The 12,236-nt window shown below is 31.4% G+C and overlaps 1 protein-coding gene across 4 annotated transcripts; it reads left to right on the top strand.

Annotated features, from left to right (window-relative positions):
• The first annotated feature begins 2,748 nt into the window (after positions 1-2,748).
• Positions 2,749-11,167, top strand: LOC108467562 (SNARE-interacting protein KEULE-like). Of its 4 annotated transcripts, XM_017768233.2 has the most exons (21): positions 2,751-3,134; positions 4,044-4,102; positions 4,225-4,306; positions 4,461-4,539; positions 5,034-5,084; positions 5,196-5,292; positions 5,412-5,444; positions 5,891-6,016; positions 6,089-6,277; positions 6,370-6,453; positions 6,544-6,642; positions 6,903-6,979; positions 8,081-8,177; positions 8,739-8,864; positions 8,944-9,039; positions 9,207-9,326; positions 9,437-9,514; positions 10,081-10,274; positions 10,473-10,563; positions 10,659-10,748; positions 10,829-11,167. In XM_017768233.2, the coding sequence occupies exons 1-21, from the start codon at positions 3,056-3,058 to the stop codon at positions 10,880-10,882; spliced, it is 2,001 nt and encodes a 666-aa protein (XP_017623722.1). In that variant the 5' UTR covers positions 2,751-3,055; the 3' UTR covers positions 10,883-11,167. The 4 variants fall into 4 exon arrangements, with proteins under 4 accessions (XP_052887935.1, XP_052887934.1, XP_017623722.1 ...); XM_053031975.1 differs by having other exon boundaries at positions 2,749-3,134; positions 5,034-5,292; positions 9,440-9,514; XM_053031974.1 differs by having other exon boundaries at positions 2,750-3,134; positions 5,034-5,292.
• The last annotated feature ends 1,069 nt before the right edge of the window (positions 11,168-12,236 follow it).

The raw sequence follows: 12,236 nt of genomic DNA, 5'->3' as shown, positions 1-12,236 counted from the left end.
AAATCACGTCTAAAATGAATCTAAACAAACTGGTGTCCAAGTTTATTTGAATTAGGACATCCATTTATCTAAGTTTATTCTAGACAAATAATTTTAGAAATTTTAAAACATATATTTTTAATTTTATTTTTAAAAACATTTGTTAAAATACTCCATTAGTTATGTCAAAAAAAATCACGCTCAAACTTGATCAACCTTAATAGAGACTAGAGAGTTTTATGAGTTCAATTGGGTAATTCATTTATTTTATTTATTCCTATCATTTTTATACAAAATGAGTATTAAATATTTTTCCTTTTCTAAAATTTTGGAATTAGAATTAAATTGATAAATTTTGCAATTGTTCACGACTAAATTTATTGAATTTTTAGAATTAAAACTAAATGAAGTTTTTATAAATATTGACAGTTAAATTTATTAAATTTTTAGATTAAAGGTCAAATTGATAAAATGTGTAAATATTAAAAGGTTAAATTTATTATTGGACCAATAAAAATACCCACATCAACTTTTCATTAAGTATTTAACTATGTAAGACTAAAGTTTTAACTTCTGAAAATATTAATAATAAAAGTAAAAGTTTTTGAAATTGGGTGACCAAATAAAATCTACCAAAAATTGAGTGACCACCCAAGATAGTTTACCCTAAAATTTAATAACCTTGTTGTCTTCAACCAGAGAATATCGTATAAAATGCAAGAAATTAATAAATTCTCAAATACAAATTATCGACATTTTCTTGAATGTGAAAAAATATATTTTTCCACAAAGGAGCAGAAAGGTTATACGAGTGCGATTTACTTTTCCCAACTTCCAGACGGCAATGTGAAATAGATATATTTTTCGTTTCAACATTTATATTATTCAAGAATAGGTTGGTTTAATTATTTAATTTGGTATATTTTGTATGTGTATTTAATTTTAATATTCAATTTAATACACAGATCAAATAATTTAATGAATGTTTGACATGTATGCTCTGATAAAAAACAACACAAGTGCTTAATTGGAAAAAAAAATAAAGTTTGGATACTAAATCGAATATTGAAGCTAAACTCGGTACTTAAATGGGATAAAAAACTGAAGTATCAAATTTAAAAAAAATTAGGTATTAAAGTGAACCTTGAAGCTAAATTTAAGTACCTAATTAAACACTAAAACCAAACTTAAATACCAAATAATATGTTATCTCTTAAAAATAAAATAAAATGATTAGTTGAATCTATTTTTTTTATTTTCTAATTTTATTGAATTAAGTGATACTAACTTACTAGATAAAACAATATAAAATTTTGAATTAAATTATTATATTTATAAAAGAGATAATGTTACATTTGGTATATGTATTTCCATTAAAATCTAATGTAGTACTTATACTTTGAAAACGTTCAATGTGGTATTTAAACTATTAATGTGTTTTATCATGGTACATGATGTTAACACTATTAGTAAATTGCTAAATCAACCAATGAAAATTTGTCACATAAATTTTTTCCAAATCATCGTGTCACACGAATAATTTATCATTATAAGAAAAATTAAATTAAACAAAAAATAAATTAAACTTATTAAATAATTAATAACTTAACATTTGGCTAATAAAAAGAAGTGATTATTAAGTATTTTCATGGATAATAAAAATATTATTTAAAATTAATTAAAAATATCATTTCAAATGAAAAGCTCTTTAGAGAAGATGACATTACTTAAATAGAGAAGATGACATTTTATTTATATAAGTTTAGCGTTTAAATTTTTGTTTATGTTATATTATCCATGGGGACTTTGATGATTTGGAAAAAAATTTACATGTCGAATTTTCATTTGTTGGTTTAGTAATTGATTAATAGTGTAAATATCGGTACAATAACAAAACACATATTGGTAGTTCATATACCACATTGAACATTTTCAAAGTGTAAATATTACATGAACATTTTTTAAAATTATAGGTACCAAATGTGACGTTATTATTTTATTAAATAATAAAAATATTATTAATATACAATTTAAAATAATTTATTTTGAAAACTAAATTAAAAAATCTAATAGGTAATATTTAATATGAAATTTAAATAACCTATTTTTTAAAGAGGAGCAGAAGAGAAGTCATAAAATTTTTAGAGGGTTGAAATAAAATTATAATTTTTATAATAATAAAATGTAATTTTAAAGAATTAAATTAATATTTTATTATTTTTAAAGAATTAAAATATAATTTTATTTTTATTAATTTAAAATTTTAGAAAGCTAAAATGAAAAAGAAAAAAAATGAGGGACAGCCCTCCCTCCAACATTCGCCCCTGAACGGGAAAATATTCAAACACGCAAGGAATGAAGAAATTTCCGGATGCATTTTCATGAATGAAGAAGACAAGAGAGCAAGGTCATAAATATTAGAGATAAACTAATATGCTCCCTTAATTTGTTAATTTTTTCATTTTAGTCTCTGAATTTTTTTATCTATCTCAACTTGAATTCTTTAAAGTATAACGACTTTAGATCATGACATTGCGCTAGTTTGAAATTCTCTTCTAAAATTTCTTGATAGTTTTTAAATATTTTATTTTTAATAAATTTAATATAAAAATTTAAGCGATAACGTTATGCAATTTTAAATAACCACATCATAATATTTCAAATCAAAATTTAGAATCCAAAATTAAAAAAAAATTACTAAATTCAATAACCGAATGTTGCTTTATTCTAAATATAATTCCGTGCACGTCGACTTTCAGATGGAAATGTGAAATTATATACTTTCGACATTTGTCAGCCGTCAACACGTCATTGAAAAAAATAAAAAATTAAAGTAAAATGAAGAAAATTCAATAAAAATAATTTCTCTTTCACCCTTCCCTTCTAGTTTTTCCTTTTCTCATAAATTATAGTTGTGTAAATAATAATTTTCTAATTTCAAAAAAAAAAAAAAATACAATCTACGCTTCCTTCTCCTTCCATTTTCCCTTTTCTCTTGTGTTTTGATTACTCCAGGATCTCCATCTATTCGGTCCTGTTTTTCACTGGATCGGTTGATCAGAGGGTTCTCTAAACGATGTCGTATTCGGATTCCGACTCTTCTTCCGGCGCTGGCGACCACCACTACAAGAATTTCAAGCAAATCAGCCGTGAAAGTGAAGTCTTATATTCTCTATTTATTCAATCTTTGTTAAACTTAATTTTAAGATTCTCTAATCATTCTGCTTAATTATGATCTATCTGGTTTCACAATCGTTAGTAGTAGTTCGAACCTGATCATGTAATTTCTACTGAATTTTAATCGTTAGTAATGAATTTGTCAGTTAAGTTGAATATACAATAAATTTGTGTTTTTACGCAGTCTTAAGGAAAAGCCACGAAGAAAAGATATTATTTCATAACTTATCAGCGTAACTATATATATTTTAATTTATTGGTTTCGATGTATGAAATTTGAACAAAGAATGTAAGTGGTCTTTTTGTTCAACAATACCAATTCAAAAACATAAAATCAGTGCTATGACTGTGCTATATGCTGCATTATTTGCATTTTGCTGAGAACTATAATATAGACTGATACTGCTCATGAAAACGGGACTTTTTTCATGAGCTATAGTTGATTTTTAATGCATCGAGTTTATCCTTAACTCCCCGCTGTGAAATTACTCATAATAGGAATAAGGAAATATGTAAAAAAGAGGAGCTAAAAACAATCACGATCTGCGCACTTTGTAGAAGTGTAGGGATGTTTCAACTATTATAATCAGGGCTGCACATGCATGTTATGGCTTAAAAGCATGGGGCCGGACAGTGAGAGCAGGTCCCTACCCCTAGGCAAGGTGCTTTTAATGATGCACACAAGTTTTCTGCCCAGGCTTCATCTAGTTGTCTTGTACCTTTCTATCTATTAAGCAAAAAACCAAGGTTATAATGCATTTGGATTGTGTGTGTGTGTGTGTGTGTTTTATTACCTTTTTTCATTTATTCTTTAGGCATGATCTTGTTCACTAATTTTGGGTGGCTGATCTGATTTAAATCTCTATATGTACTTGATGTATGTAAAGGGTTATTACACGAAATGCTTCGTTCTGCAAAAGTGAAGGACTCTAAATCTACGTGGAAGGTATGCTGGTCTTGTTGTTATTTTTGTTTTGGTTATTCATTGGCTGGCTTTGTGCTGTTATCATTGTTACTGGTTGCTAGAAATGTTCTTATTTATCTTGATTTTCAATCCCCTCTAAGCAGGTGCTAATCATGGACAAAGTCACGGTTAAGGTAATGTCTTACTCTTGCAAGATGGGTGACATCACAGCAGAAGGAGTTTCATGTAAGCCAAGCTTCGTATTATTTTAACTGTTGCATAACAACTGCTCTAATAGGGCAACAATGAAATAATAAGCTACATAAGTTATGTCATCATTTTAAAGTTTCAAGGATCAAATTTTTCTTCTAATTTTATTGATTCTGGTTTTGTTTTGCAGTGGTAGAAGACATATACAGACGCAGGCAGCCATTGCCATCAATGGATGCTATATACTTCATTCAACCAACCAAAGAGAAGTAATTTATCTTCCCTTTACTGAGTTTTCAATTATCAAGTCTTTAGCTGGGTAGGTATTTTCCTTTTGGGACCGAGTTTTATGTGTGTATCACATTTTAGTCCATTCCCCCTTTTGTTGACCATATAATTTTATATTTACAGGGCAAAGAAAATAATCCAGTTTCAAACAGTTGCAGACTCCATACTGAACATTTTCCCATTTTAGGCCTACATTCATGATTTGACTACCTATATCTTAGATGACCTCATATCATACTTCCGTCATCAGAAATTAACCTTGCTGAAGCCTTATTTTATTCTATTTTCTAGTATAGCTTTCCCTAGCAAGGATGCATGCATTCATGCATGTCTGTTGTACAAGATTTAGTTATCCTAATTAATAAAAGGAAATGTCTCTGTGAGATGTATATATGTCATAGTGCAACATAATCCTACTTCTCTGGTGGGTTTTTCCCCCCTCACCCTTTATTGTTTCACTTGTGTGTTTGTGCAGTGTTATTATGTTCTTGTCAGACATGGCTGGAAGGACTCCCTTATACAGGAAGTATGTGAAAGATCTTTTACGTAATACATTACATGAGGGGTTAAATCTTCAGAATTCCAAGCATATGACAGCTTCTGATATATGTATTCTTTTATCTGGTATGTGGAAAAGGGCGTTTGTTTACTTCAGTTCGCCTATCTCAAGAGAATTGGTTGCTCACATCAAGAAGGATTCAACTGTCTTGCCTCGCATAGGTGCATTGAGTGAGGTTAGGTTTTTTTTCTTTAGATTGCCACTTTGCCTGAAACAATCTGCATTGTGCAAACTAGTCACATTGATTGTTGAGTTGTTGTTTAGTGCTGATCATTTCTTGGTTGGCATATGCAGATGAACTTGGAGTACTTTGCAATTGACAGCCAGGTAATCTGGTCAATTGTGCAAATTGAATTAAAATAGTGATCATCATCTTTCTTTTTCTCCTGAAAAAAATTGTAATAGCCTATGTGGCCCTTTCATATTCTTACAGGGACCAGTTCATTTTGATTTATTTGGAACTTGCATTTTCAAATATCCAGGCTAAAATTTGAGATGCAAATTTTGGCCCAAATTAAGTCCTAATAAAAGCCTTTGTGGTTTAAGCCTGAAAAACTTTCAGTGAAGAATAAGTACTATTTGTATATACTTGCATATAACCACTGAGATGTCCTATATTGGGATCAAGAGGGTTTTGGAAGATTTTAACCTTGAAATTTAAGCTAGCTTATCATGATATATGATGAAGCTTGTGTATCTGATCCCCCCCCCCCCCAAATGATGAATGGCCTATCAAAATTGTTATCAAGTGAACTGCAATTTTCTCACTACAGGGTTTCATCACTGATAATGGTAAGGCTCTTGAGGACCTTTTTGGTGATGAGGAAAATACTCGCAAAGCTGATGCATGTTTGAATGTGATGGCTAACCGCATTGCTACAGTATTTGCTTCATTAAGGGTATATGCACTGGTCTTTGAATTTTGATTCTCAAATGGAGCGAAAATTTTCTCAAATGTGTTATTCTTTTAGGAGTTTCCTTTTGTGCGCTACCGAGCTGCCAAGTCTCTGGATCCAATGACCATGACTACTTTCCGTGATCTAATTCCTACCAAGCTTGCAGCTGGAATCTGGAATTGCCTTGTAAAATGTAAATCAATTCCTAACTTTCCTCAGCAGGAAACATGCGAATTGCTTGTCCTTGATCGATCTATAGATCAGGTTTGCATATTAATATTGGTTGCAAGCTAATGCCATTTGCATTGCATGATTGTCCAATTTGTGTATGATAAATGGTTAATTACCTTATCTAGATTGCTCCTGTCATACATGAGTGGACTTATGATGCCATGTGCCATGATCTACTGAATATGGAGGGGAATAAATATGTTCATGAGGTATGTGCTGTTGTCAGATTCAGTATGTTCTTGACTTAACTAGGAACCTTTTTTTCTGGTTTCTGTATATCAAGAAAGTGTACTATTTAGGTTCCAAGCAAAACAGGAGGCCCTCCTGAGAAAAAGGAGGTTCTTTTGGAGGAGCATGATCCAATATGGCTTGAGCTTCGACACGCACATATAGGAGATGTATGTATGGTGCTTTCTACTGTGTATATACAACCTATATTGCTCTAATATTTCATTTCCATCAAGTGCCCAGATTGGACACTTGTCAGGCGTGTAAGTAAAATTGGACATGGGTATGGGGTCTTGACTGCCATGTAGGAGGAAAAAGTTAAAAAAATTGAATACATCCATGTATGACCTATATCATGTCCAATGCTCCTGAGCCTGACCAACATAGAACTCCATGTTGAATCCTGATTGACCCTCTGGTGTATTCTTAGGCTAATTTAAGGTTGCATGAGAAGATGACCAATTTTGTATCAAAGAATAAAGCTGCACAACATCAGCATGGTTCAAGGTTTGTGTATATGCTTGAAAGTTTTACGGAATACACTGTCTTCTCACCTGGCACCTTCTGATTGTTTCATCAGTGCTGTACAATTAGGGATGGCAAAAATCCCTGAACCCAACAGTTCTGATTTGCCCCAAACCTATAGAGGCAGTTTTTTTTTTTGGCTTAATGACAAATTTGGCCACTAACATTTACATGTTTTGTCAAAAATGACCCTAATTGTATTTTTTAGCCTTTTTTGGCATCAACCTTTGTTTTTTTTTTCAAAGTGCTTATTCTAACAGATTTGATGAACGTACTATTAAAAAAATTAACAACAGAGATGATGTGAAATATTTTAATGAGACCTAATTTATTACTTAGGTAACCTAATAAGATAATTATATGTGGAAAATAATAAAATAAATAAATCATACATGAAATTAAAAAATAACTCTTAATAATTTAAAGAAAATAAACATAATTATCTAAAAAATATTTCAAAATGGATGCATTAGTTTGTTTTCGAGAGGTTTCACAAAGATAATTAATAAATCAAACCGAAAATACTGAAGGTGTGCATTCATTTTGAAACCATTTTTAGATAACTAAGTTTATTTTCTTTAAATTAAGAGTTATTTTTTAAATTCATGTATGATTTATTTATTTTATTATTTTCCACATGTAATTATTTTATTAGATTATCTAAGCAATAAATTACATCTCATTAAAATTATTCCACATATGAAATTCCACATCATCCCGTTAACTTTTTTAACGGTACTTTCATCAAATCTGTTAAAAAAAGCAATTTGAAAAAAAAGAATAAAGGTTTATGGCCAAAAAAAAGCTAAAAAACACAATTAGGTTATTTTGACAAAACATGTAAACGTTAGTAGCAAATTTTTCATTAAGCCCTTTTTTTTTTTTTTTTCAAAATCGGGTTTTGAGGTAGGACATGTCAGTTTTTTCAATTAAAAATTTCAGGATTGAGGTCATGTTTAGATAAAATCAGCCCTGCCCCCACCTTAAATGCAATAATGCTATAAAATGTTGTCCTTGATGAATTTATTTGGAACTATTAGCTACTTGACTCTGCTCTCACCTTAGAATTCAACATTTTTATAGAGATGTTGGTGAAATTTCTACAAGGGATTTGCAAAAAATGGTTCAAGCATTGCCACAATACAGTGAACAAATTGAGAAGCTCTCCCTTCATGTAGAGGTCAGTTTCTTGCCCATGTAAAAGCATAGAATTTTTTGCCCCAGATATCTGCTCTCCTGTTTTCGAGGAGAAAAAACTCTCTATTTCTGTTTTAGCCTTCTGTATGGTGCCTGCTTCTTTTATTCCTTTGAATGATCAGATTTTTTGTATTCTTTTGTTGAATATTTGGATTATATTTAGCATTTTAGTACCACTTTTGCTATTAATATATTATCCTATTTTTCCTCTGTCTAATAGTCCAAAACTCATTGAAACCTTGGTTGTGAGACAAACATTTTAAATATTTGGATTATTCATGGGGATCATTTGTTCTGTTCAAGGTCTGCATGTTCTACCATGATGGTGCTTTATCATTTTGAGGCATGATTAGAAGTTATCCCTTCTATTCATGTCTAAGAGCAGCCGATATTTGCCTTATGAAACAGATGTTAATGGTACAAGCTTCATGTGGTTCCTAACCAATTTCCGATGGATGATTCATGATTTTTTATGACTGAAAGAAAATGCTTTTAATTATCAAAGATATAGTGACTTCATACAGATTCAGTTTTATGATTGCAGATTGCTGGAAAAATCAACCAAATCATCACAGAGCAAGGGCTAAAAGAACTCGGGCAACTGGAGCAAGACCTTGTTTTTGGTGATGCTGGCATGAAAGATGTAATTAAATTTCTTACTACAAATGAGGTAAGAAATTTAACTATAGCATAACCAAGAGATATTCTACTCTGTCAAGTTTCTAAACTAGAAATATCTCTTTTTGCAGGCAGTATCTCATGAAAATAAGTTGCGGCTGATGATGATTCTTGCAGCCATTTACCCTGAGAAGTTTGAGGGTGAAAAGGGTCTTAGTTTGATGAAGGTTGCAATATTTCTCGTTTCATTTTTTCTATTTCATCCCCACCCTTCCCTTCGATTTCTTTCTCCTACTGGCTTTACAATACTATCCTTTTCATTTAGAGATCTGAGTTCAAGCAGTTTCAGACGGCCAATTATATTTCTCCAATCTGATGCTTTAACTTTTTTCAGCTAGCAAAATTATCAACCGAAGATGCAAATGCTGTGAATAATATGAGTTTGCTTGCACCATTATCAGAGTCCAAAAAAGGCTCAGCCAGTTCCTTTTCTTTGAAGTTTGATATTCACAAGGTAAATGTTTTACTAGTTGAAACTCTGGTTTTGCTGGTTGATCTAGTATTGTTGTTTGCTGATTAAGTTCTTTTCCTTCTCTCCTTGTTCCTTTGCTCATGAATTGCCAGAAGAAGCGTGCAGCTAGGAAAGACCGATGTAGCGAGCAAGAAACATGGCAATTATCACGCTTTTACCCTATAATAGAGGTATGTTTAGACATAGGTTCATTCTTTGGAACCATTTTTTATTACATTTGTGACTAGCTGCATAATCTTCTGCAGTCTTGCATAACTTCTATTTTATATTTATTTCCACTTTAGAATAACTTGAATGTTAATACTTTTTTTAATCATATAATGATATATTGTTTGTTGTTCTTCGGGAAATTCATGTTTTGGAGGTGTGGGTGGTAAAAATATCATTTCCTATGTATGTTTTTGTTTATGAGAAAGATCTAAACTTCTTTCTGCAGTACGCTTTTTCGATATGTTTAGTTTTACTATGTCAAAACCCTTCAAAAGATCTAATGCCATTTCTTTTCTAAACAAGTTTGTCATGGTTCATTTGTTCCAAATCTTTAAGCTGTAATTCGTTGGTAATAAGTAAGGTTCAATGAGAGATTATTATTGCAATTGTCTTGTTATATAACAGAGTTCTGCATCTTTCAAAAACTTATTCAAAAGAGTAAAAGAAATGCTGCAACTTTGCATCTGACATATTAGGAGTTCATGGCAAAATGATTACTTACATGTGAATTCTTTTCCATTTTCAGGAGCTTGTTGAGAAACTTAGCTTGGGAGAACTATCGAAGGATGATTATCCTTGCATGAATGATCCTAGTCCAAGTTTCCATGGCTCATCTCCAGCTGCTGCATCCATACATGAGGCTCCAGTTGCTCATTCCATGAGATCAAGGAGGACGCCAACATGGGCTCGGCCTCGTGGTTCAGACGATGGGTATTCAAGGTCCTTATTATGAATACCTATCAAATTACTTTTGGAATCATTCTCCTTAAGAGTTTTATATGATTTTATTTATTTATTTATTTATTTCACTCCTTTTAATGCATCAATGCCACTGTCAAGGACCCCTGTAATTTCTTATCTTTAATGCTCTTATTCTGTGAATTTGATTTTAATGCTTGTTTTCCTATGTCATCTCAGTGATTCTGTACTAAGACATGCATCGAGTGATTTGAAAAAGAGGGGCAAACGCATTTTTGTGTTTATAGCTGGTGGAGCTACAAGATCTGAGGTATGAAAATTTTATGATCTCAATCTCCAAGACCATGAGGTTATGATGATAGACATTTTTGATACCATCTCCTAAAAATGTCCTTTCATGTACAGCTAAGGGTCTGTCACAAGCTCACCGGAAAGTTGAACAGGGAAGTTGTTTTAGGCTCAACAAGTATTGATGATCCTCAACAGTTCATCACGGTAATGATTTTCAACTACCCATAATTTTGTCATATTCTACTTAGCAGCTGACCTTATTTGGTATTGCTCATGGTTTCCAGAAACTGAAGCAGTTGACTCCAAGTGAAATCTCATTGGATGATCTGCAGATTTGATCCCGGTGGAGTAGGAAGCTAGGAAATGTGCATTTTGCTCCATCCTGGTAAAATCATAGATGCGTCATTTCATTATATAGCCATTTTTTTAACATTCAAAGGAAATTGTCCGCTTCTTGGCCGGTGTCACAGTTTTTTACTTCGTTCTTCTTTCTGGTGGGTGTATTGTAATTAATTTGCCGGAAGCCACCAAGTATCCCCCCATGTATAATATTACTGTTAGTTATAGGAAATAACTCGCTGGATTTTAATTAATAAAAGCCTAACCCCATATTCTTAAGACAATCTAGACATATTCAATGACCTTTCTAGAATCTCTTTAGCCCCACTTCATAATTCATACTAACACATGCTTCTGTTACTTATTATCAAAAGCTTAAACTCAAGTGTCAGCAACCACTATTTCAGATGAAAAGACCTGGCATGGCTAATCTGCTTCTGTCAATGTTCAATGTTTTATATTCATCCTATCAACTGGCTGATTTATTTGTTGTGTTCCGGTAACTTTTTTATGTGTTTATGTTAGATTCAGGCCAAATTTTATCCATGGTAAATAACAAACAAGCCTTTGTGTTGATATCAAATTTTATACCCGAATTTCAGATTCAAATTTTAGATTATCTTTTTAGTAATGACATTCTCAACTCACCATTATGAAGAAAAAAAAGGAGTTCTCTTGTCGCATGAAACCAAGCATCTTCTCCTAGCCACTCCGTTCCACTAGTAACATAATTTTTGAACTTTGATTTTTTTTAAAAAAAATTCATAATGGATAAAATTTTGAATATATATTATATAACTTTCAATGAAGTAGATTTTAGATATATTTTTTTAAATTCAATTAATTTAAAATTTTAAAATAATTAAAGTCAAAGTTTAAAAAATTTATCTGAAAAACGTTCTAAACCCTGACATTTTTACTGATAATTAAAGAAATACTGAGGCTAACAAAGCTTAAAAAGTACCAACGATTTGGCTACAAGAGTCCTTGAAGATTCACCCAGCAAACCTGAGATACCAACGTATACTTTGATGAGTCCCCTTTCCGTAAATTTATATTCGTTTTTCTGATCTGCTTTGATTATTTAAAATCAATCACTGTCCGTCAGTTTTCCTGTTTTGAGTAGGAGACAGTAACAGGAGACTATTGAAATAGTAGATGATGGATATTTATGAATTATCATCTGCTTGCAGACCCAGTGAATAAATAAATAACAACTTGGACAATGGAGATTCTGGGCGGTGTTACCATAAAAAGTAGTGTTCGAAAATGATTAGTATAGTCATAGAATCTATATTTTGTTTTATATCAACCCTCTTGTCTGGCTTTATATAGTATATACTTCTGACTCAG

The sequence above is a fragment of the Gossypium arboreum genome, chromosome 8, assembly GCF_025698485.1.
Source record: "Gossypium arboreum isolate Shixiya-1 chromosome 8, ASM2569848v2, whole genome shotgun sequence".
In the NCBI taxonomy this organism is placed as follows: domain Eukaryota; kingdom Viridiplantae; phylum Streptophyta; class Magnoliopsida; order Malvales; family Malvaceae; genus Gossypium; species Gossypium arboreum.
The sequence above is the reverse complement of the archived record's forward strand: the minus strand, read 5'-3'. Positions and strand labels throughout refer to the sequence as shown.